This window comes from Diospyros lotus, chromosome 6 (assembly GCF_014633365.1).
Source record: "Diospyros lotus cultivar Yz01 chromosome 6, ASM1463336v1, whole genome shotgun sequence".
Taxonomy (NCBI): Eukaryota; Viridiplantae; Streptophyta; class Magnoliopsida; order Ericales; family Ebenaceae; genus Diospyros; species Diospyros lotus.
This window is the reverse complement of record NC_068343.1, coordinates 10,323,845-10,345,876: the sequence shown is the minus strand read 5'-3', so window position 1 is coordinate 10,345,876 and position 22,032 is coordinate 10,323,845. Positions and strand designations below refer to the sequence as shown.

Below are 22,032 nucleotides of genomic sequence, written 5' to 3'. Positions count from 1 at the left end.
AGCAAGAGATAGAGAGTTCTCAGTTTTTTGTTTGTAAGAGTACTGATCACTAGAGAGAAAGGCTAGAGTTTGATAGCTTTGTAATCTTGGGGCGAAGGCTTGGTGTACTCGGGAATAGAAGGGAGAGAATTCAACTATGTAATTGATCATTCTTTGAATAAAAAAGGCTACTAGAGGAGGTTTAAGACTGGATGTAGAGTTGTCCAAAAAGGTAATCCAAACCAGGATAAAATCTAGTGTTTGTGGTTTGTGGTTTGTGTTTTCTGTTTCTTGTTTGTTTTAATTTTGTTTATGTTTATCATTTCTGTTGAATTCATTGAATCTGTTCTTAAGATCAAACTCTTGAGTGTGTGAGATTGTGTGTGGCATAATTTATGTCCAAGAAAACTGTTCCAGTGACCCTAGGTATAACAAATTGGCATCAGAGCCTATTCCTAGTATCAAGATTTCTTCTGTTTTGATTCTCGTTCATAGAATAGTGTCAAATAATGGCTGCAACTAGGTATGACATAGAGAAGTTTGATGGCCAAAATGATTTCGGCCTTTGGAAGATGAAGATGAGGGCTTTACTAGGAAATTTAGGGCTGGAAGAGGCCTTATGCACTGAGGAAAAACCACCAAAATCTCTTACGGATGAACCGAAAAAAGGAAATCTGTGATAAGAGAAAAGAAATCAACAAGAAAGCATTTAATACCTTAATTCTAAGCCTAGGAGACAAAGTCTTGCGGGAGATATCAAAGATGACAACCGTGGAGGACCTTTGGAAAAGGCTAGAAACCCTTTACATGACCAAGACTCTTTCTACTAGGTTATACTTAAAGAATAAGTTTTTTTCCTTCAAGATGGTTGAAAATCAAAAGCTACAAGATCGCATTGACAGCTTTAATAAAACTTTGTTGACAGCTTTAATAGACTCTTTTATTGCACTCATTGCCAAAATCATATGAAACTTTTCTTGACATCTTGAAACATGGTAGGGATAAATTGTCTTTGGATGATGTAGCTTTAAATTCTAAGGAATTGCAGCTAAAGGTAGAAGACAAGAACTCAGTAAGTGATGCCCTCTTAGTTGGATTTAGATCGGATAGTAATAATCCTAAGCAAAGAGAAAGGTCTAGATCAAAATCTAAAAATGGCAGGAGAAAAATAAAATGTTTTCACTACCATGAGGAGGGCCACATCAAGAGAAATTGCCCAAACAAGAAGAAGGAAACCCAGGAGAAAACCAGCCCCGAATGCTCAAGCACCATGTGTGGTTTTGGCTATGAGAGTGCGGATGTCCTATAGTTTTTTTAGGTATGCAGGAAAATAGCATAGGTCCTAGGGTTAGGGTGTACTTCTCATAGGAAATGGGTATTTACCCATAGAGACATGGTGTAAGGGGGAAATGGTTTGTCTAGGCATCAAACTAAGGTCGAGAGAATTGGAGATGTGAAAATAGGATGCATGGTGGAGCTGTTCCAGAATATTAGAAACTGTAAAATGAAGCCTAATGTCCTCAGGAATAATTAGATAGTGAGAATTGGAGTCCTAAGAGTTGCTAGGATCTCTTAGAGAGATGGAAGCAACCCTTAAGAATAGAGGTTATGTGGTGCATGGATAGCCTATGATAAGGTTAGGCTGTGTCACTTCTTGAGGATGGCTCACAATGGTGAGCAAGGACTAGGAAAGGTATCCAAGGCTAGGAATATTAGGGGAGGGGAAAATTTGCAAGTGTATAGGAATAGAAACCATGTAGTTTGGTAAGGTTACCAAATGTAGAAGTCTCCAAAACAGACCTTGTATATTTCAAAAGCCCATTAGAGATCAGTTTCTAGGATCTAGGGGGAACCTATCTAGGCTTTGTCTCATGGTGGAGCTAGGTGAAGTGTACCTAGTGAAGATGGTGTCCTAAGGAATTCCCAAGCATATATGAGCTTGCTGGAATTGAATTTAAGCTTGCTGGAAATTGCTTCTGGTGTGAAGGGTTAGGTGTTGTGGAGTTGTGGAGTTGTGTAATAGGCATGCCTAGGTCTTACAAAAGTTAGGGTTCTTACCTATGAGGGAAAACTCTAACAATAGGACATGGAATTAGTTGATTCCAAGGCCAAGGGATGGAATTTGGAATGCTGGCCAGCAAGGAGAATCCTTTGGGATGTCCAAAACTAACGTATGAACCATAGCAAAAAGGAAATCTGAATTTTTTTTTTTTATCATATTCATTGTGTAAGCTTGGGCTGGATTGTGAGAGGGGGGAAGCTAGTGTTTAAGATAGCTTTGGCTCTTGTAGTGAGGGTCCTTGTGAACAGTGAGGGGAAATGGTGTGTGCAAGTGTGTCCTTGTATGATGTAGCCATCATTGATCAAAAGTCCAGATTAAGCAAGGAAAGGGAAAGAAAATCATCTTGTAGGAAATGAGCAAGGGAATAGAAGGTTTAGATTGTTGCCTAGGATGGGTAGTGATAAGTCTTAAGTTAGGTTCCAGTGAGGTATGAAAATTTGGGTTTATTGCTTATGCACTGTCTTGAGTGCTAAGGATAGACTGGGATGTAGAGCCCCTTGTATAAGAAAGAGGGCTGCACTCATGTCCAAATGAATGGCATGGAGCCATGTAAATTTGGGGAGAGTCTTGGACTTAGGTGGAAGATCCCTTAGGTTAAATGGGTGGAGTGCTGTGTAAGTGTCTATTTGTAAGTTAAGGAAATTCTGGGGATGAGAAAGCCTAGGGAGAAAGGCTAGGCAAATGACCATCAGGTATATCAGCTCATAAAGGCTTAACTTTGGATCAAATAGGTGTCTCGAACAGCTAATTATCCATGAGGAAACCAAGGGAAAAATGATCTTATAGTGTAGCCAAGGGATAATAGGCTAGAGGGAAAGGTAAGCAAGGATTGGTTGCTTAGAAGGTCTCTCTAGGTGTGATTATAATCCCCTAGGTAAGATATAAGATTGTGATAGTCCAAGGGGTAAATTAAGTGCATGGGATAGCTGTGCCAATTTCAATGGTATGCCTAGGAAAAGTAAGGCAGCTTCATTGATAGTTATCCAATGGGAATCTCAAGGTGTAGCTGAGGTGGTAGTTCAGTGTTTGAGATTGTTGGAAGGAGGAGAAGCTGGAAAGATAAGGCATAGAGGTTGGAATAGGAATAGGACAGCTCATGGCAACCTAGGAGTACCCAAATCTTGAGCATACCTTTGTTAAGCTGGAAATAGATGAGAGTTAAGAAAAGAGGTCAAGCAGTCTTGTTTTTGAAGCAATCATCATAAGGAAAGTCAGTGGTAAATCCTGAAAAAAAAAGGCCGGTTTTGGGAGCTAGGGATGAGACTAGCATTGTTAAGGTCAATGGGTGAGGTTCACTATGTTGTAATACTGTGTAAAAGGATGGAACTTTGGGAAAACAGCCAATGGGCAGTCCATTTGGCTTAGTCTTTAGTCCCACCATGGAGTATATCAATCATATTGATGTTAGGAAAAGTTATTCATTAGGAAATCCCTTGAGGAGGATAATATCTAATGAGAGTTGCAGGTTTAGTTATTGCAGCTGAAATTTATCTAAAGGTGTCCATTGTTGAAATTTACAGCATTGATTTGATATCCTTAATATTTGTTGTGTGTTTTTGAGTGATCAGGTGCAGCAGGAAGAACCAGATGAGAGCAGGTCAAGTTCATCTATTGGAAGGCCAAGGCTTTGATGGATGAAGGTTGAAGTATACTCAAGACAATGGTGGAGATTTGTTAAAATGTTGTCTAGAGTATAGGATAAGAAGATCAATGAAAGCAGTGTTTTTTGAAGGCAAATGAAGTATTAATAGAACTTGTAACCCAAACTATAATTAGTGATAGTTTGGGGGGGGGGGGGGGGTTAAACTGTAAATATTTTAAAATCTTCATTGGGATATCCACCCACTATTATAAATAGAGGGCAAGGGATAGCAAGAGAGAGAGAGTTCTCAATTTTCTATTTGTAAGAGTACTGATCGCTAGAGAGAAAGGCTAGAGTTTGATAGCTTTGTAATCTTGGGGCGAAGGCTTGGTATGCTCGAGAATAGAAAGGAGAGAATTCAACTGTGTAGCTGATCATTCTTTATAAAGAAGACTGCTCGAAGGGGTTCAAGACTGGATGTAGGGTTGTCCAAAAAAACAATCCGAACTAGGATAAAATCTGGTGTTTGTGGTTTGTGTTTTCTGTTTCTTGATTGTTTTAATTTTGTTTATGTTTATCGTTTCTATTGAATTCATTGAATCTGTTCTTAAGATCAAACTCTTGAGTGTGTGAGATTGTGTGTGGCATAATTCCTATCCAAGAAAACTGTTCCATTGACCCCAGGTATAACAGATATGTTGTAGATATTTCATTCCTAGGATTGGGGGAGCTGATTTGTAATCTTTGATTTGATTTGAAATCTTTTCTATTATTTCCTTTCGTGGGGAGATTTGTTTCCTCTCCTTTAGTATAAATTAGTTGTAAACCTACAGCATTTCATATAGAAGAAATATCAGTTTCTTTATTTTCCCTTCAAAACATGATAAGGAAAGGTAGAGGAATCTCACACAATTAACTAAACAAGTCCTCTAAACAACACACAACTAAACATTTCAGCAACATTCATTTGCACAATTGCACCATATTTAAATTTATACAACATTCTTTTCTCACCACTAAATCAGCAATATCAGTTATCATAATAGTAGAAGAATTTCTTTGTTCTTACTACAGACACATCCGCACATCAGACATGGTTCCCACCTAATATCATATTCATATGTTAGGTTATGTGCTCCCCATGCGCTTTGGTTGAAAGGCCATATCAGCCATTTTCAAACAAATTTGAAATATATTAGTGACCAAAAGAAGCTAAAAGATCAACATGAGAACGTAATGATGAAAAAACAACTCTTTTGGACGACAGAGGAAAGTTCTAATTACACTGCCCAATTGTTGTGTTGGCCTTCTTTGAAGAGTAACCCAAGCTCATGCATTTCCGCAAGCAACCAGGATCCATTCCACCACCATTGTCTGCACCAAACACTACAAGTTAACTTCCTGCTATTGCTATAAATACAAACCACATAAGACTTCTCAAATAGACAAATAAACACATGAAAATCATACCTTGGAAAAGTAAAGCAGGAGAGTTATCTCTCAAGTTATATATTCTATCAACCTTCACAAAAGTGGCACCATTGCATATCTGGTAAACAGGCACATGCAATCATGCACATACCAAAAGCACAGGGTTAGCTCTTACATCATTTGTTCAAAACGCTTCCAGCAGCTGCATTTTTTTAGTATACTGTCAAGATTGTTTCTATTTTTTTTTCATTGATGGAAAAACTTGAAAATTAATGGGATCCTGAAAGATTAGACCATTATACACAACATAGATAACTCAAGAAAATAACTGAGAAGCATTTAAGAAGAAACCTAAAGACAAACAAAGAGTTTTCTCAATGTATGATGAGATCTGACACAAAAATGAAAAGAATAGAATGTGCACACAGCTAAATGCACAATCACATTTCCCAAGGGCCCAATGCTATATTGTAATACTACTAGAAACCTTAATTGTAACAACCTATTAGTGGGTCTAGATTATTTGCACATTATTTTTGTGCGTGAGGTATTTTGATATATTTTGATCAATGCAATTAAAATGATTTAAATTGAAAAGTCAAAATTTGAAATGGATTGGGTTTGGATTGGAAGAAGTTGTCGGTTGTGTGTGTGTGTGTACATATATAGATGTATTTCATGTTTTATTAAATGTAGAAATGTATATATATAGAATTATTATGTGTGTATATGTAAAAGGGTGTGGGGGTATTTAAGGAAAGAGGGAGAGAAAAGGAAGGGAGCTTGGCGTGCAGCCCCTTCTTCTTCATTTCTTCATCTTCTTCCTTGTTCCTCTCTTCTTCTTCTTCTTCTTCTTCTTCTTCTTCTTCTTATTTTCTCCCTGGTTCGATAGGCTTCAAGAAGAGGGAGATCTCAGTCTAGCGGGTTGCTTCTTCGGTCTGGCCATCAAGAATCTCTAGGGGCAAGTTCTTCTTCCTCTTTTCCATTTAAGAGGCAAGTTCTAATCCTCTTCCTCTCATATGTAAATTTTCCTTACATGCAAGTTCTTCTTCTCCTTTTCTATTTCAAATTGCAAGTCCTTAATACTCTTGTTTTCCATTCAAATTGTTGATTCTTCCATCTATGGATTTCAATAAGGAATGATGCTTTTCTTAATTAGGGTTTAACTTCATGCAAGAATTTTAGTGTCTCTTGCGTGTAGATCAATTTGGAAGAAATCGAACCCAAAAATGCATTTTCTGTTAAAGCTTCATTGCGACTGCAGTCCTACCGCGAAATGCATACCGAGACAAGATCGTGAGCAACAACAAGCATTTCCTATCGCGGAATGCACACTGTGACAGAACCATGAGCTTCAACAAAGAATTCCTACCGCGGAATGCATACCGCGACAATACTGTGAGCTCCAACACTAAGCAGATTGAGCATGTTGTACGTTTTGGGATATAACTTTGTGGTTATATCCAAGTTGAAATCTGCTTTTTGTTTCATAAACTAGATATCATAGGCTTCATTTTGGCATATGACTTGAATTAATTGGTTGCATTTTGAGCCCGTAATAACCTTGTTCATCTCTGCCAAAAATCTAAAATTTTACTATCCGGATATTCTGATATTGTTTCGATTTTTGGAGTATAACTTTTGGTTGTTATATCTAAATTCGAATCCATTTGTTGATTCAAAAACTAGAGATCCCGAGCTTCAATTTAGACATATTATTTGTGGTAATTGACCAGGTGTTAAGCCTAAATCAGGGCCTTAAAAATTAGCATGAAATCTGAAAATTTTGGAATAATGGATTTTGTCTCCTTTGCCTTGTTAAATATTGTGATTGCTTGAATTCATGTAGAATCTTTTTGAAAGTTTCAATAGGGTTTTGATTCGCCCTATATTCTTAAGGAATGATACATTGATTGATTAGGATTTAGTTTATGCAAGATTTTGGTATTCTCTTGCTTGTATTTTTGGTTTCTTGCGGTTGTCGTCGTGTTGTTGGGTTCTACCAGTCGACCATTCACGTCACTACTGTCAATCATTAGATGTATGGACACTGGCTGTCGACTGTTGAGACATGACTATCAATCGTTCAAGAAATCAAACACTGGCGATCGACTGTTGAGATGTATATGTTGATCGTTCCTCCCCAGTTGTAGACTAATTCTTCATGTACAGCTTTTCTATTGACCAGTTGTCATTAATGAGTAAAGTTGAGTTCCTTTGTTAATTTAATGTTGGTTGGACATTCATGCAGAGTAAAAGTATAACCAAATGCGGGTTTATGATCAAACATGGGCATGGCATGGGGGTGTGTATTTGTTTGGGGTAATTGAGGTCATGTGGTTCATGTGCATGAAATATGGATATATATATATATATATTTGCGCACCTATTATTTTGTACTACGGCAATGCCGCAAGGGGGAAAAGGATATCCATGGTTGAAGGACGAGCGTTTTGACGCAAGTGAGCTACAGCTATGAGCTCGGTAAGTGGGACCCAATCCACAGTTTGATGATTAATTTGAAGGACGAGAGCTTGACACGAGCGAGCTACGGCTATGAGCTCGATAAGTGGGACTCGGTCCGTAAGGAAAAGTTTATTGGCATAAATATAAATATATATTGTTAAGGATTGTCTAGAGTTAGTGATAGATAAAATATGCAGTCTTGTATGCGGTTCTGATTAGTTGATAGGCTGGGGGCTTTCCTGTAATAATTAGTTATTAATGAAGGGCAAAACTGGTAATATCATATCCAGCCCTAGGAATTATCACCCTATTCTCTATAAATAGGGCAGGGGGGCTGAGGGATAGAGAACCGCATGTTCTCTTCTGATTTCACGAGAGCTTTGAGAGTGAGAAAGCTGTGAGTTATAGTTTTGTACTCTTTTGGGAAGGCTTGTATCGTGAGAGAGAGAAGAGATAAGTCATGTACTGTTTTCATCAATAAAGAAGGTTGCGCTCGGTGGTGGTTTGAAGGCTGGATGTAGTGCCAATTCATTGGCGTGAACCAGGATAAATTCTGTCTTCTTATATGGTTTGAATATTTTCTTTCTTGTTCGGTTCTTGCAGTTAATTTTGTTCTTCTATAGACTGTTGTGTTGGTTGTGGGTTGTAGGTGAGTTAGGAGTGTTTGAAGGGTTGTTTGATCGGTTTCTTGGAGGGTTTAAAGGCTGCCAGTGCTCCCAATTTATATCAAATTGGTATTAGAGCCGGGCCTCTCATCAAGAAACATCAAGAACTTAGAATTTCATCACATACTCGCAGGAATGGCTTCTATAGCCTCTACAGCACAGTATGAAGTTGAGAAATTTTATGGCCAAAATGATTTTGGCCTATGGAAGATGAAGATGAGAGCCCTTTTGGGAAATCTTGGATTGGAGGAAGCCTTAGAGGCTGAAAAGCCTATGCTCGAAACCCTAACTGAAGTCCAGAAAAGGGAAATCAGGGATAGGAGAAAAGAAACCAACAAAAGAGCCTTTAACACCCTTATTCTAAGCCTAGGAGACAAAGTATTGCGGAAAGTGTCAAAGATGACTATCGCGGAGGAGCTTTGGAATAGGTTAGATGCTCTTTATATGACTAAAATCCTCTCCAACCGGCTGTTCTTGAAAACAAAATTCTTTTCTTTCAAGATGAGTGAAAATCAAAGGTTGCAAGATCATATGGACAGTTTTAATAAACTGTGTTTGGATCTTGAGAATATAAATATTAAGTATGAAGATGAGGATAAGGCTTTGGTCTTATTGCACTCTCTTCCTAAGTCTTATGAGACCTTTGTGGATATCTTGAAACATGGAAGGGATAAACTGACCCTAGATGATGTGATAGGAGCTTTGAATTCCAAGGATTTGCAGCACAAAGTAGAGTCCCAGAAATCTGCCATAAAAGCTTTGGCAGTGAACTCTAGAACAGAAAAAGAAGACCCTAGTTTTAAAGGTAGGTCTCGGTCTAAGTCTAGGAGTGGCAAGAAAGTGATTAAATGCTTTCATTGCCATGAAGAAGGGCATATGAAGAAGAATTGCCCAAATAGGAAGAATGTAATACCCCGGAATTTTGGAAACGATATTAATCATCAAATTTCGGTATTTGGGGTTTGTATCAAGTATTTGAGGACTAAGGTAACAAAATAATAGTAAAAGTAATGTAGAAAATAACAAAAAAATCATAATAATAATTAACGGTAAATCAAATTAACTTAAAGTAATTTAAATTAAATTAATATGATAAATGAGTGGCTGTGCGTATAGGCTTGGAGGCCAAGTTTTGCACAGTACCATTCTCTGAAAATTAACAGAGGAGAGAAAGAGAGAGTAAGAGTTGGAGAGGGAGAACTCGGGAGAGAGCTTTGGGCCGAGAGCTAATGCGAAAGAGAGAGAGAGAGAGAGAGAAGATCGGCCATGGCAGTAGCTGCCATGGCCAATGATTGAAGCAAGCAGCAGCGGCTTCGGCCATGGCCGCAATGCCGAAGCTCGAGGCGCCGATGGAAGCTTTGATGGCCGGCAGCGATGGCCGGCCAATGGTGAGCGAGGGCGACCGAGGAAGTCGTGCAAGCAGCAGCCAAAGGCTGCAGCAGCTGGAGCAACCAGGGCCGTCCATGGCGGGCGACTGTGCGCAAGCAGTTGCGCGAGGTGCAGGTGGCCGCGGTGGAGCCGGCTGTGGCAGTGGTGGTGCGGTGATCAGCGGCGGCCGGTGGCGATGGAGCTGGTCGCAGCGGCGGCCGATGGGCTGGAGCCAGGCGGCGGTGACCGGCCGCTGGTGCTGGTGCGTGCGCAGGGAGAAGCCGCGGGGAAGAAGAAGAAGAAGAAAGAAAAGGAAGAAAAAGAAAAAAATAAGAAAAGGAAAGAAATATGAGGAAAATGGGGCGATTTTGGGATTGTTTTGGCATGAAAAGCGATTAGGTACGTGGGTAAAAATTATTGAAGCGTCATATATTTAAGAATTTTATTTGGTTAAATTATTTATATTAGATGATAAATTTATTTAATGTAAGTTATGATTTTATTAATTTTGGGAATTTAATCTATTTTACAGCATGTATTAATTTGGTGCCGTGCAAGCGTAGAAACGCTGTAAAAAGCTAAATTCAGGCAAGCTCTCATCTACCCTTACAATTTCATTCCATTTTATGATCCCCTCGTCTTCCCTTAATTCGTTTTGGTTTCGCATATTAATTATATATATAAATGGAGGATATTATTGGTGTTATTTAATTTAAAATAAATATGAGATTTATTGGGATTTTATTTGAGGTGCGCTTACGTAGGATTTTAGACGGTTAAATTATTTATATTACACAGTAAATTTATTTAATTAAAGCTGCAATTTAATTTATTGCCAGCAAATGCTTTACTTCGCAGCGGGAATGCAAGAAAGGCAGGAAACAGCCATGTAAAGGCAAGCTCCTAACCCTCTCTTCATGATCTTTAATTTCCGTGAAAGACCCTGTGATTTCCTGTATTTTATCCTCTCCCTTACTTTAATTCGACACCTAGCCTCATTTGTTGAATTATTATTCATTTGTTTTAATTTAAATTAAATCCAAGACTTCTAGAATTTTATTTGTTGAGAGCCTATGGGGGTTTGTACCGCCCCCACTCCTTTTGGGAATGATGTTGAACCAGCCTGGGAATTAGGTTCCTAGATGTGCGGGTTTATTTACGATTTTATCGGGTTTATTTACTGTTTTTCTCGGGTTTATTTATGTTTCGATTAGAGCTATCGAGCAGTGGGGCAGGGGTCGGTTGTTGGTGACGTTGGGGTAGACTATTGTACGGCCCTGATGTGGACCGTTGGGTGGACACTCCTAGTCACTAGCCGTTGACCGGTGCCGGGCACTGCTGACTAGCTCTACCAGTATGTGATTTAGTGCACGTTTAGATTCATTATATTACTATTCATGATTTGATATGCACATGGGTACGGGTTGCATGTTGGGATATTCATTTATTGAGTATGCTTGGACATGGACATTCTAGCTTGATTAGGTTGCATGCAGCACGGGCATATGCATCGCGTGTGGTTTACTATGTGGGCGAAGCATGGCCTGATGCCTGGATGTATGGGCGCCAGTGTATCACGTTGATGCTCACTACGCCATTGCATTTTTATGTGCATTGCATGGTTACTAGTAGTTATTAGTTCTCGGACGGGAGTACCGTTCCGAGGGAGTCTATGGCTCGGGTGTCGGGAGTACCGACATGAACGAGTGACGGGAGTACCGACCCGGAACAGCGCGCACAGGTTTGTTGGAGATACATGTTGCCTCTTAGGGCAGCGGCAGGTTGGTATGGGACTTGGGTGCCGTGTGTCTTGGGTGGGCCCCAAGGACCGGTACGTGCTTTTATTATGTTATGCTATTATGTTGTAGCGTCTCATGGCTTGTGTGTACCTGGGGGTTTATTCTGGGGAGAGTTTATTGGATTTATACAGCCTTCAGCCTTTCTTTCCTTATGCTTGCTGAGTCTCTCGACTCACCTTACTTTCCATCATTCCAGGTAGTGGCAGCATGGGCCATGGCAAGGGAGTCAGCTTTAGCGGCAGAGTCGGTGTGGTGTACAGGCAGTCCCATCAATCCCTTTCAACTCTAATGTCTGAGTATGATTTACTCTATCATTTTGTACTGTGCCAGGTCTTTCCTCGAGTCTCTTGTATGTCGGCACAGAAGTCTGTGTTTATTTATTTATCATGTGACTGCTGTGATAGCGGGATACCCATAGTGCATGCATGTGTTTAGCTTCGTTTCCGCTGTTCTTATTTTTGTGTATGCATGGCAGGGTGATTTTTGTCTCGTGTTTCATTCTTTTTCCTTCCGTAGGTGCTCCCGTTCGGGTAGTCCGGGTGGTTGGGGATATCCGGGCGAGGGTGCTTTCAAAGAACGAATCCCAAGAAAGAACCAGCCCCGAATGTTCAAACACCATGTGTGGTTTTGGCTATGAGAGTGCGGATGTCCTATAGTCTTTCTAGGTATGCAGTAAAAATAGCATAGGTCCTAGGGTTAGGGTGTACTTCTCATAGGAAATGGGTATTTACCCATAGAGTCATGGTGGCGGGGGAAATGGTTTGTCTAGGCATCAATCTAAGGCTAAGATAATTGGAGATGTGAGAATAGGATGCATGGTGGAGCTATTCCAGATTATTAGAAGCTGTAAAATATGTCCATGTTTTTAATAAAAAGCCTAATGTCCTTAAGAATAATTAGATAGCGAGAATTGAAGTCCTAAGAAGTTGCAAGGATCTCTTAGAGAGATGGTAGCAACCCTATGTGGTGCATGCTTGCATTTATATGTGGATAAGCTGCAGCCACTAAAGGATAGCCTATGATAAGGTCAGGCTGTGTCATTTGTTGAGGATGGCTCACAATGGTGAGCAAGGACTAGGAGAGGTATCTAATTCTAGGGATATTAGGAGATGGGAAATTTTGCAGGTGTATAGGAATAGAAACCAGGTAGTTTGTCTAAGTCTCCAGATGTAGAAGTCTCCAAAATCAGTAAATCCCATTAGAAATCAGTTTCTAGGATGTTTTGGGAACCTATCCAGGCCTTGTCTCATGGTGGAGCTAGGTGAAGTGAACCTAGTGGTGATGGTGTGTCCCTAAGGAATTCCCAAGCGTATATGAGCTTGCTGGAATTTAGGAAGCTTGCTGGAAATTTCTTCTGGTATGAAAGGTTAGGTGGAGTAGAGTTGTGGAATAGGTATGCCTAGGTCTTTCAAAAGCTAGGGTTCTTACCTATGTGGGAAAACTCTACCAATAGGACATGAAATTAGCTGATGCTAAGGGCAATGGATGAAATCTGGGATGGTGTGTAAAGAAAACAGCAAGGAGACACCTTTGGGAATGTCCTAAACTAACCTATGAACCAGGGTATAGCAATAGGGAAATCTGGAATTTTTGTTTTGATCATATTCATTGTGTAAACTTGGGCTAGATTGTGAGAGGGAGGAAGCTAGTGTTTAAGATAGCTTTGGCTCTTGCAATGAGGGTCCTTGTAAACAATGAGGGGAAAAGGGTGTGTGCAAGTGTTGTCTTGTATGATGTAGCCCATGTTGATCAAAATCAGGATTAAGCAAGGAAAGGGAAATAGAATCATCTTGCAGGAAATGAGCAAGGGAATAGAAGGTTTAGAGTGCTGCCTAGGATGGGTAGTGATAGGTCTTAAGGTAGGTTCTAGCGAGGTATGAAATGTCTGGGTATAAGAAGCTTATGCACTGCCTTGAGTGCTAAGGATAGGCTGGGATATAGAACCTCTTGTATAAGAAAAGGTGATGCACTCATGTCCAAATGAATGGCATGGAGCCATGTAAATTTGGGGAGAGGCTTGGACTTAGATGAAAGATCCCTTAGGTTAAAGAGGTGGAGTGCTGTGAAGTGTCTATTTGTAAATTAAGGAAGTGCTGGGAAATGGGAAAAGTCTAGGGAAATGGCTAGACATGGCCATTTGTTGTAGCAGTACATGAAGGCTTAATTTGGGTCAAATAGGTGTCACTAATCAGAGAGTATCCATGGAAATTTAAACTAAGGGAAAAGTGATCTTATGGTGTAGCCCAAGGGATTAGAGGTTAGAGAGAAAGGTAAGCAAGGTTTATCGCTTAGAAGGTCTCTCTATGAGTTAAGTAATTCCTAAGCCAAAATATTATAAGAATTGGAGTCTCTTATGATGGTCCAAGGGGTTAAAATTGAGTGCATAGGAGTAGCTGTGTCAATTTCAATGGTATGCCTAGGAAGAGTAAGGCAGCTTCATTGATAGTTATCCAATGGGAATCTCAAGGTGTAGCTGAGGTGGTAAATTCAGTGTTTTGAGATTGTTGGAAGGAGGAGAAGCTAGAATGATAAGGCATAGAGGTTGGAATTAGAATAGGACAGCTTAAGGCAGCCTAGGTCTCCCAATCATAAGCATATCTTGGTAGACTGGTAGGTAGAGATGAGCAGTCTTGTTTGTTTGAAGCAAACATAAGAGAAAGACAGTGGTAAAGCCTAAGAGGCCGGATATGGGAGCTAGGAATAAAGTCTAACAGTGGAAAGGCCAATTCGGGAGAGGTTCACTGTGTTGTGATGTTGTATGAAGGTTTGGACACTTTGGTATTAATGAGTAACATTAAGTATGGATTTGGTTTATGGTGGAGTGTAGGTAGACACCTTGTAGAGACCAATCATATTGATGTTAGGAATATATTCATTAGGAAGATCCTTGAGGAGGTAGATAATTCTAATGAGAGTTGCAGGTTTAGTTAAGTGCAGCTGAAAGTATTGTCCTAGGTGATCCATTGGTGAAATTTACAACATTGTTTTTTGATTTTCTTAATGTTTGTTGATTGATTTGATGATCAGGTTATCATGCAGGAAACCAAAGGAAGAGCAAGCCAAAAGGTTTTGATGGACGAAGATGGAAGGTATCACACTCAAGACAAATGGTGGAGAATTGTTAAGGATTGTCTAGAGTTAGTGATAGATTAAATATGCAGTCTTGTATGCGGTTCTGATTAGTTGATAGGCTGGGGGCTTTCTTGTAATAATTAGTTATTAATGAAGGGCAAAACCGGCAATATCATATCCAACCCTAGGAATTATCACCCTATTCTGTATAAATAGGGCAGGGGGGCAAGGGATAGAGAACCGCATGTTCTCTTCTAATTTCACGAGAGCTTTGAGAGTGAGAAAGCTGTGAGTTATAGTTTTGTACTCTTTTGGGAAGGCTTGTATCGTGAGAGAGAGAAGAGATAAGTCTTGTACTGTTTTCATCAATAAAGAAGGCTGCGCTCAATGGTGGTTTGAAGGCTGCATGTAGTGCCAATTCATTAGCATGAACCAGGATAAATTTTGTCTTCTTATATGGTTTGAATATTTTCTTTCTTGTTCGGTTCTTGCACTTAAATTATGTTCTTCTATAGACTGTTGTGTTTGTTGTGGGTTGTAGGTGAGTTAGGAGTGTTTGGAGGGTTGTTTGATCGGTTTCTTGGAGGGTTTAAAGGCTGCCAGTGCTCCCAATTTATATCATATATATATATATATGTACTTTGAGGCCTTGGGTGCTGATGTGTCATGTATGAGCCCATGGACCGCACACTGAGTAACTAAGCATGTGCATGTTGTAGACCATACATGTTGTGTCTAATAAAAATGGGTTAATCCTTCTTGTTTCATTTTCTATTGTTTCCCTCTTTGTTGTGTGATATTATGAGACACTACATGGGGGTGCTTAATGTGAATGTTAAGTTCCATCATTTCTACATTTCTTGTTGATCCTGTTTTGGGTACTCCATGTTGCTCTGATGGTATAAGGTGCCTTATTTATTTCATATATACTTGCTAGACCTTGTGGTTCATATTTGCTTCGTATCATTCCAGGCAAGGGGAAAGCCATGGATGAGGGCGAATCCAATGGAGTTTGTTTTTTGTGGGATAGTCATGTGTACAGGGCACATCTCGACCAAAAGATCCGTGGGGGTGTTTGAGGGCAGAAGAATGTAATAGTTTAATTTTGTATTTAGATTTTAGTTGCTCTTTACCTTGAAATGTAAGGGAGAAGAATGTTTAAGGAAATTGTATTGTAAGTATGTAATATGGATTTCCGTTGTTAATGAGTTGTATGTGACGGGCTTTATTTGAGTTCGTATAAAAGAAAAGAAAAAATTGGGTCGTCTCATTCATACCTAAGTTTACATTTCATTCTATGTAGGAACTCTGTGCTACTGGAGCCAAGCATCAAAAAAACCAAAAAAAAAGGCAGGATAGGAACACATGGGAGAACTAAGCTGCATAGAAAAAGCAAATTGACCATTTTTGAGACCACCTCAATACCTCATGCATGTGTTGAGTAAACCATTGTTTCAAAACATAAAAAAACACATGAAGAGGATATATAGCTTCTACAAGTGATTAAAACAGGGTAGACATATCAATTCATATATGCAAAGCTTGAAAAATATGGCAAACCATGATTCAACTCATGGAACTACCATATACATTATCTATCCGTGAGGACAGTGACTCCTGCTATGAGAGTTCATGAGGTGATGTCCCACAACAAGTGCTTTGAGAATTTCTGAACTTAATCATGAGTAGCATTTAGATGAGAACCGGGCTGATTGAATGATATTTATATTTATGATCGTGGGGAAAGTGGGTAGGCCTTATTAGCAATTGTAAGGTTGCTCCTTTATGACTAATTAGGTGTTATTTGAGCCCATAGACTTGTTGCATTGGAGGTCATTGTTATGCCCGCAAAGGAAATGGTTGTGAATCAAAAGCATGACATGTATCATCACAAGCACTAGCTACTTGCGTTGCCTGATATTCTCCTTCATCCAAGAGCAAGCAGCCAACAACACAGGGTAAACTCTGATGGGCTAGCCTCCAGTGAGGACAGAATGATCTGTAGCTTGGTGTATCTTCAGTGGGTTTCCTAGGAAACAGTTAAGTCACATGGCTTTATCCACCATATTAGTATTGAGAATGGTTTAGGCTTTGAAATTGAATTTCCTGATTTCTTACTTCATGCAATCACTCTCCACTTTTGTGGGAATCACAGGAATGGTGTCGGAATAGATGGTTTAGTCTTCATGTTCAAGTAACAAGTATTTTGGGCAAAAGCAAGGAGCAGAAAGCTTTTTTTGAGAGGTGATTTTGAGCAGCTGGTCACAATTGGTCAATGAAATGAATAGTATTGTATTTAGATAAAATTACCACCTAAACCACATTTTACCATTATTGATTAGCTAGGAACAGGTGAAAATGCCATTAATCTTTCTAAGAATGTACAGCATAGATAAGCAAAATAGCAAAGCACTGGCTTGAGCTAAAGAACAGTTGATCAATTTGGCCCAGTTTCAAGGTTAAATTGCATCTTTAACAATTAATTTCATAATTTCAAATTCTTCATGTGTTTCTTTATTTAAAACACAAATAGAAGTATAGAAACTCCAGGAATTATTAGTCCTATCACAAGTATCTACATCCAAACACTGGGTTTGAAACTAATACATCTAAACTCCCTTATCAATTGAAATCTAGGATTTTAACTCTGTTCTCGTGTCAAATTTCACATGTTTAGGAGCTCCAGATGAACACCAAGTAACTCAAACCAAGGAATAAACTAAACGGATCAAAGAGGTTTGCCATTCACCTTCATGGCTAAACTCCAATCACAAAATCTAAGATATCATATTGCAAAAATCAACAAAATAAAACATCCCAAAAGTTATAGCCTACATCACCCATGTGATATGGAATAAATGATTTGAAAAAGACCATCAGGACTACCTCATCCACGGCATTGTCCAAGAGCTCGGCTATTGCTGCAACAGAGGTATAAACATAACAAGCATATCAACAACTGGACAGGAACTTAAAAAATACAAAGATATAATTCAAAACGTATGTATGGAACATTTCCTTTGTAATATCAGTACGTTTCTAGATTCTTTGATGGGATTTGTTTACTATACCTCCAAATGCCCACTTGTGAGAAGTTGCATTGGAATGCAGAAACTTGGGATGTACACGGGCGTGCTCCAATTCACCTTAAAAATTTGCAAAAAGAACAGCTACCATAAGCGACATGCAGCTTGTTGGTTTGTGTTTGTGTTTGTGTGTGTGTGTGTGTGTGTGTGTGTGTGGATAAGAACTCTGGAATGATGGAATGAAATCATGACACACAACCTTGGAGTGCCGCGGACTTTGTGGGACCGACGCTGTAGTTCCCAGCCTTCCAGAAACTCCGAGACTCGAGTGCCGCATAGCTCGACGCCGATGGATGATTTGTTCCAGTACTCCGAACTAGCGGCTTAGTTTCCACTAATGGCGCTTCCAATGGGATACTAGTGTTCCTTTTTCCGACTGTGGCGCCGCCTTCATCATCGCTACTGTCAATAGTGACAACATCGATCGATTCCTTTCCTTGCCCCCCAAACATCGCCTTCGAATCGAGAGATTTATTGTAAGAATTAGGCGAACTTCGGACATAATAGGACGAACTAGGGTTTTAGAAAGGCTCGGCGGATTGCGATGTCGTCAACTGACACCCATCAAAGTGCGGAATCCTTACCTCGTAGTTGTAGTTAGCTCGTTGAGTTTGAAGACGGAGGAGGGAAAATCATGCAGTTCGTGATGCTCGTACTTGGATCTTTTCACGCACAATATATAATAAAGTCAGTTTTCCTCCCGACTTTTCCTTCAACAGTCATTTTCCTTTTCTTGAAGATATTCGGCCACTTTGCCCTCTGGCAAATAATGAGTCGTGATATATTGGTATTTTTTAATGAGTTTTAAATTTGAATTCTGATTTTTACGATTTATCTATTTCAATAAGATTAAGAAATTGAGTATTAAGAGTCCTCGCAAAAAGAGAGTCATCTCAAAATATTCAATCACTTTATACTGTATTTTGCTTCAGAATTAATTGAAAAATCTCCACAATCCGACCTTTTCAACTAAGGTTTGAATGAGTATTTTCTCTCCAATAAACCCTAATCGTGTTTTTCTCTCTTTTTATTTTAGTAAATGAACAAATTTTAAGGTTACATTTGGTATGATAAAATGAAAATAAATGACTATTTCATTTTATTATTATTTTTTATAATATTTGTTATCATATATGTAAAATAAATAATTAAATAATTAACTAAAATATTCTTTTTATGATATTAAATTAAAAATATTATTTATAATTCCAATATTTTATATTGAAAAACTTTTTTTTAAATAAAAGTAATTAAATTAAATAATAATAAATTATATTATTTTTAAAAATAAAAAAAAAATACAATAGTAGACAAAGGGAAACAAAAGTGAGAAGGAGCAGCAAGTGGTAGGCGATAGAAGGCCGTGGTGGGTAGAAGTGTTTGCGATTCGGTTTGACCGATGTTAAGGCAGTTTAATGCATCGAATCGTAGACTCAGTTTGCTACCAAATCAAATCAAGCAGTTTGATTTGGTGCAGAAAATCGAACCGAACCGCACTGTATTTTGTGGTTCGGTTCAATTTAGTTTCTTCGATTTCAACACAAGGATCGACTAACTGAACAAAGTCACTTCAAAATGTATTCTCAATACAACAGATGTAGACTACTTATTTGGATCAAGTCACTAAACAGACACACAAGTAACCAGAACAATATAATGTTAACAGAACAAATCGAAAATCTAAGCTAATATAGATATACACGCTAAAGCATTTTTTGGAAAATAAGTAAAAATGCAGAAAATAAAAGACATCGCTGAAATGAAGGATTGTCAGTCGCTGAAAGTTTTTCCTCATAAGCATTTTGTTACTCAAAATAAGTAAACAACAGAAACATTAACTGTGAGAGAGAGAGACTCGGCATACCCGCAACCGGCGATCGGAATGGAAGGAGGAAGAAGGCGACGGGCGTCGGGCGAGTGGAACACTCGGTTTGAGGTGCGTCAACTGCGACCAGACCTTGCGACGTGGGGTCTGTCGATGGGTTGGCGCCGATCAATGATGTCTGAGGGAAATGGGAAAGAAAAACGATGCGGCAGGTGGGTGGGTTAGGGTTTGGTTGGGGGAAAGGAAGAGAAAGATGAGAGGTAGCCCGTAGCCGAAGACGAAGAATGGCGGGTTTTATATTTATAATTTTTATTTTTTTAATTATATATTATACGCGGACAGTTCGATTTTGAGCTAAATCGTCGATCTACCAAACCGCATGGTTTGGAAGTTTTTCAAACCAAACTGAACCGGCAATTCAAAAAATCGGTTGATTTGGTCCGATTCAACCAGAAACCGCAGTTCAACAATTTTTTTGAACACTCTTAGTGGTGGGTGACAACAGGCAGCAAAAATGAAAAAAAAAACAGGTGGCGATAACAAGCTATGAAACTGAAAATAATAAAAATAGAATAAACAAAATGCGACCCTGCTGAACGATGAGACACTGTGGCCATTGGGAGGAATTTTCATAAAAATATATTAATGAAAAAAGTCAATACATGTTTTATTTTTCTAATTAAAAATATATTATTTTGATTAAAAAAAAAGAAGGTAATTGTATCGTCTATTTTATGTCATGGACCATCTTTCCATCCATTTTTTTGATGAATATTTTTTTTCATTTTGATAGAATTATCATTCTATTTTTTCGTCCTAACCAAATAAGTGATTAATTGTACCAAATATAGTATAGTTATTATAAAGTGGACAGAGAATTAATGATAAGGAAATGACGGAGAAATTTGAGACTTTAAGACACTCAATGAGTGGTTATATATCAAATGAGTAATGCTATGAGTCAGAGCAGTATTCATATTAAATATATATAACAATTATTATCATGCGACATAATAAGATAAATATTTTTTTTATTAAATCAATGGAATATCACTTCCTTTCTGCATATATATTTACATAATAAATGAAAAATCTATTGTAATTTACATATCAGCAGTGAAAGCAAAATAATTTTTATACTTTATCATAATAATTAGATACATAACTTGAGAGTAAGAGTGATAAATTATCTAAAACATAATAGTCTTCAATGGGTGATGTAATACCCATTTTTCAGACGTGTTATGTTATGGGTATTTCTCGCTTCATTCTGTGTGGGCCGGACTTAACATGATGATTTGGCCCAAACGTTCGAGGCCCAATAAATCGAACTGAGCTCGTTAAAGCGATCTCAAATAGTGTTGAAGCTCGGGGTCAAACATCGAGGGCAAGCGAGCTCCCGGTAGCATCTCTAACTCTTTGGCATATTCAAACGGCCCTCAGCTACACTCTGGGCTAGTTCCCAGTGACCTTCATAGCTCGTCGGCTTAGCTCATAAGCTCGCATCACAGAAGAGGCGCGTGTTGCGACATACCAACAAGCCAATGGCCACCCTGATTGGGCCCCTTGGGCCCATTCTCTCGCCCCATCTCACCGGCTCATGCCAGTCTCATCCTGGCATTCTGGCAACAATATCATTACAGTCGCGACTGGATTTCCAAACATCCCCCTCAGATCTCACTCTCATTAATGACAGATCCCATTCGCATTAATGGGATATCCTATCCTCATTAATGAGGGTCTTGTCGACACCTTGCAGCGGCAGGGACACCCCCGCCGGCTATTCCATCCCATCACCTCTACACGTACGGAGCAGGCAAGAAAGCGTTTTGCTGATATATATATCAACTAGCCCTCTTAAGGGCCACGGTATGTACTATTTACGACTAACCTAAAAACATCCGAGATTTTCGCTTGCTCGCTCACTAACTTGAGCTTCGGAGTACCTTGCAGGGACGAGCGGTCGGCTCGACGAATCAAACTGGATACCTCATTACCCATCTCTCGGATCTACCATACAAGTGCGGGTTAACAAATCTCCGTCGACCAATTCTGAACGTCGAGATGTTATAACTTAGGATTTAGATGTGTTATAACTTAGGATAATTATGAGATAATAAACATTTTCCTTTAATACTAATACTAAACTATATCATTCCTCATATCTATCCCAACATTTTCATACATCTATCTCGAAAGATAATCATCATATACACAAAATGGGGAAGTTAAAATCGAACTTTAACTTTAACATTAATCATAAATAAGGTTATATATTATCATTCCTCAAAACGTTCAGAATTCAAAATAACATAACTTAAATACATGGACAACATAACATATATTAAATTCATCATAAACTTTGCTAAGTGTCATTTCATGTCTCATTCATCCTCGTTTCTACTGCAATCTCTATCTGGAACGTTTGAATATTTTAGGGGCAAAATCAAAGTTAGATGATAAATCATCTAAGTAAGTGTAAGCACCCCCGCCCGGATATCCCAATCGCCCGGTCAATCCGAACGAGAACGCCTACATAAGAGAAGAGAAACAAACACAAGACAAAAATACCCTGGCATGCATACATATGAAAAATACAACAGCGGAAGCAAAACAATAGACATGCACGCCTACAAGTACCCTGCTGGAACAGCAGTCAAGGAGTATATAAAAATATACAGACACCTGTGCCAACGA

The 22,032-nt window shown here is 38.9% G+C and overlaps 1 protein-coding gene across 1 annotated transcript in view; it reads right to left on the bottom strand.

Moving 5' to 3' along the window:
• LOC127804104 (protein MICRORCHIDIA 1-like) overlaps positions 1-18,249 on the bottom strand; it is an 86,650-nt gene extending 68,401 nt beyond the window's left edge. Inside the window, exons 1-6 of the mRNA XM_052340836.1 lie at positions 18,095-18,249; positions 17,710-17,965; positions 17,496-17,570; positions 17,311-17,345; positions 5,094-5,172; positions 4,908-4,997 (exon numbers count right to left, since the gene is read on the bottom strand). Of these exons, the coding sequence (XP_052196796.1) occupies positions 4,908-4,997; positions 5,094-5,172; positions 17,311-17,345; positions 17,496-17,570; positions 17,710-17,962 (532 nt within the window). The 5' untranslated portion in view covers positions 17,963-17,965; positions 18,095-18,249. The remainder of the gene's footprint in view (positions 1-4,907; positions 4,998-5,093; positions 5,173-17,310; positions 17,346-17,495; positions 17,571-17,709; positions 17,966-18,094) is intronic.
• Positions 18,250-22,032: the final 3,783 nt, after the last annotated feature.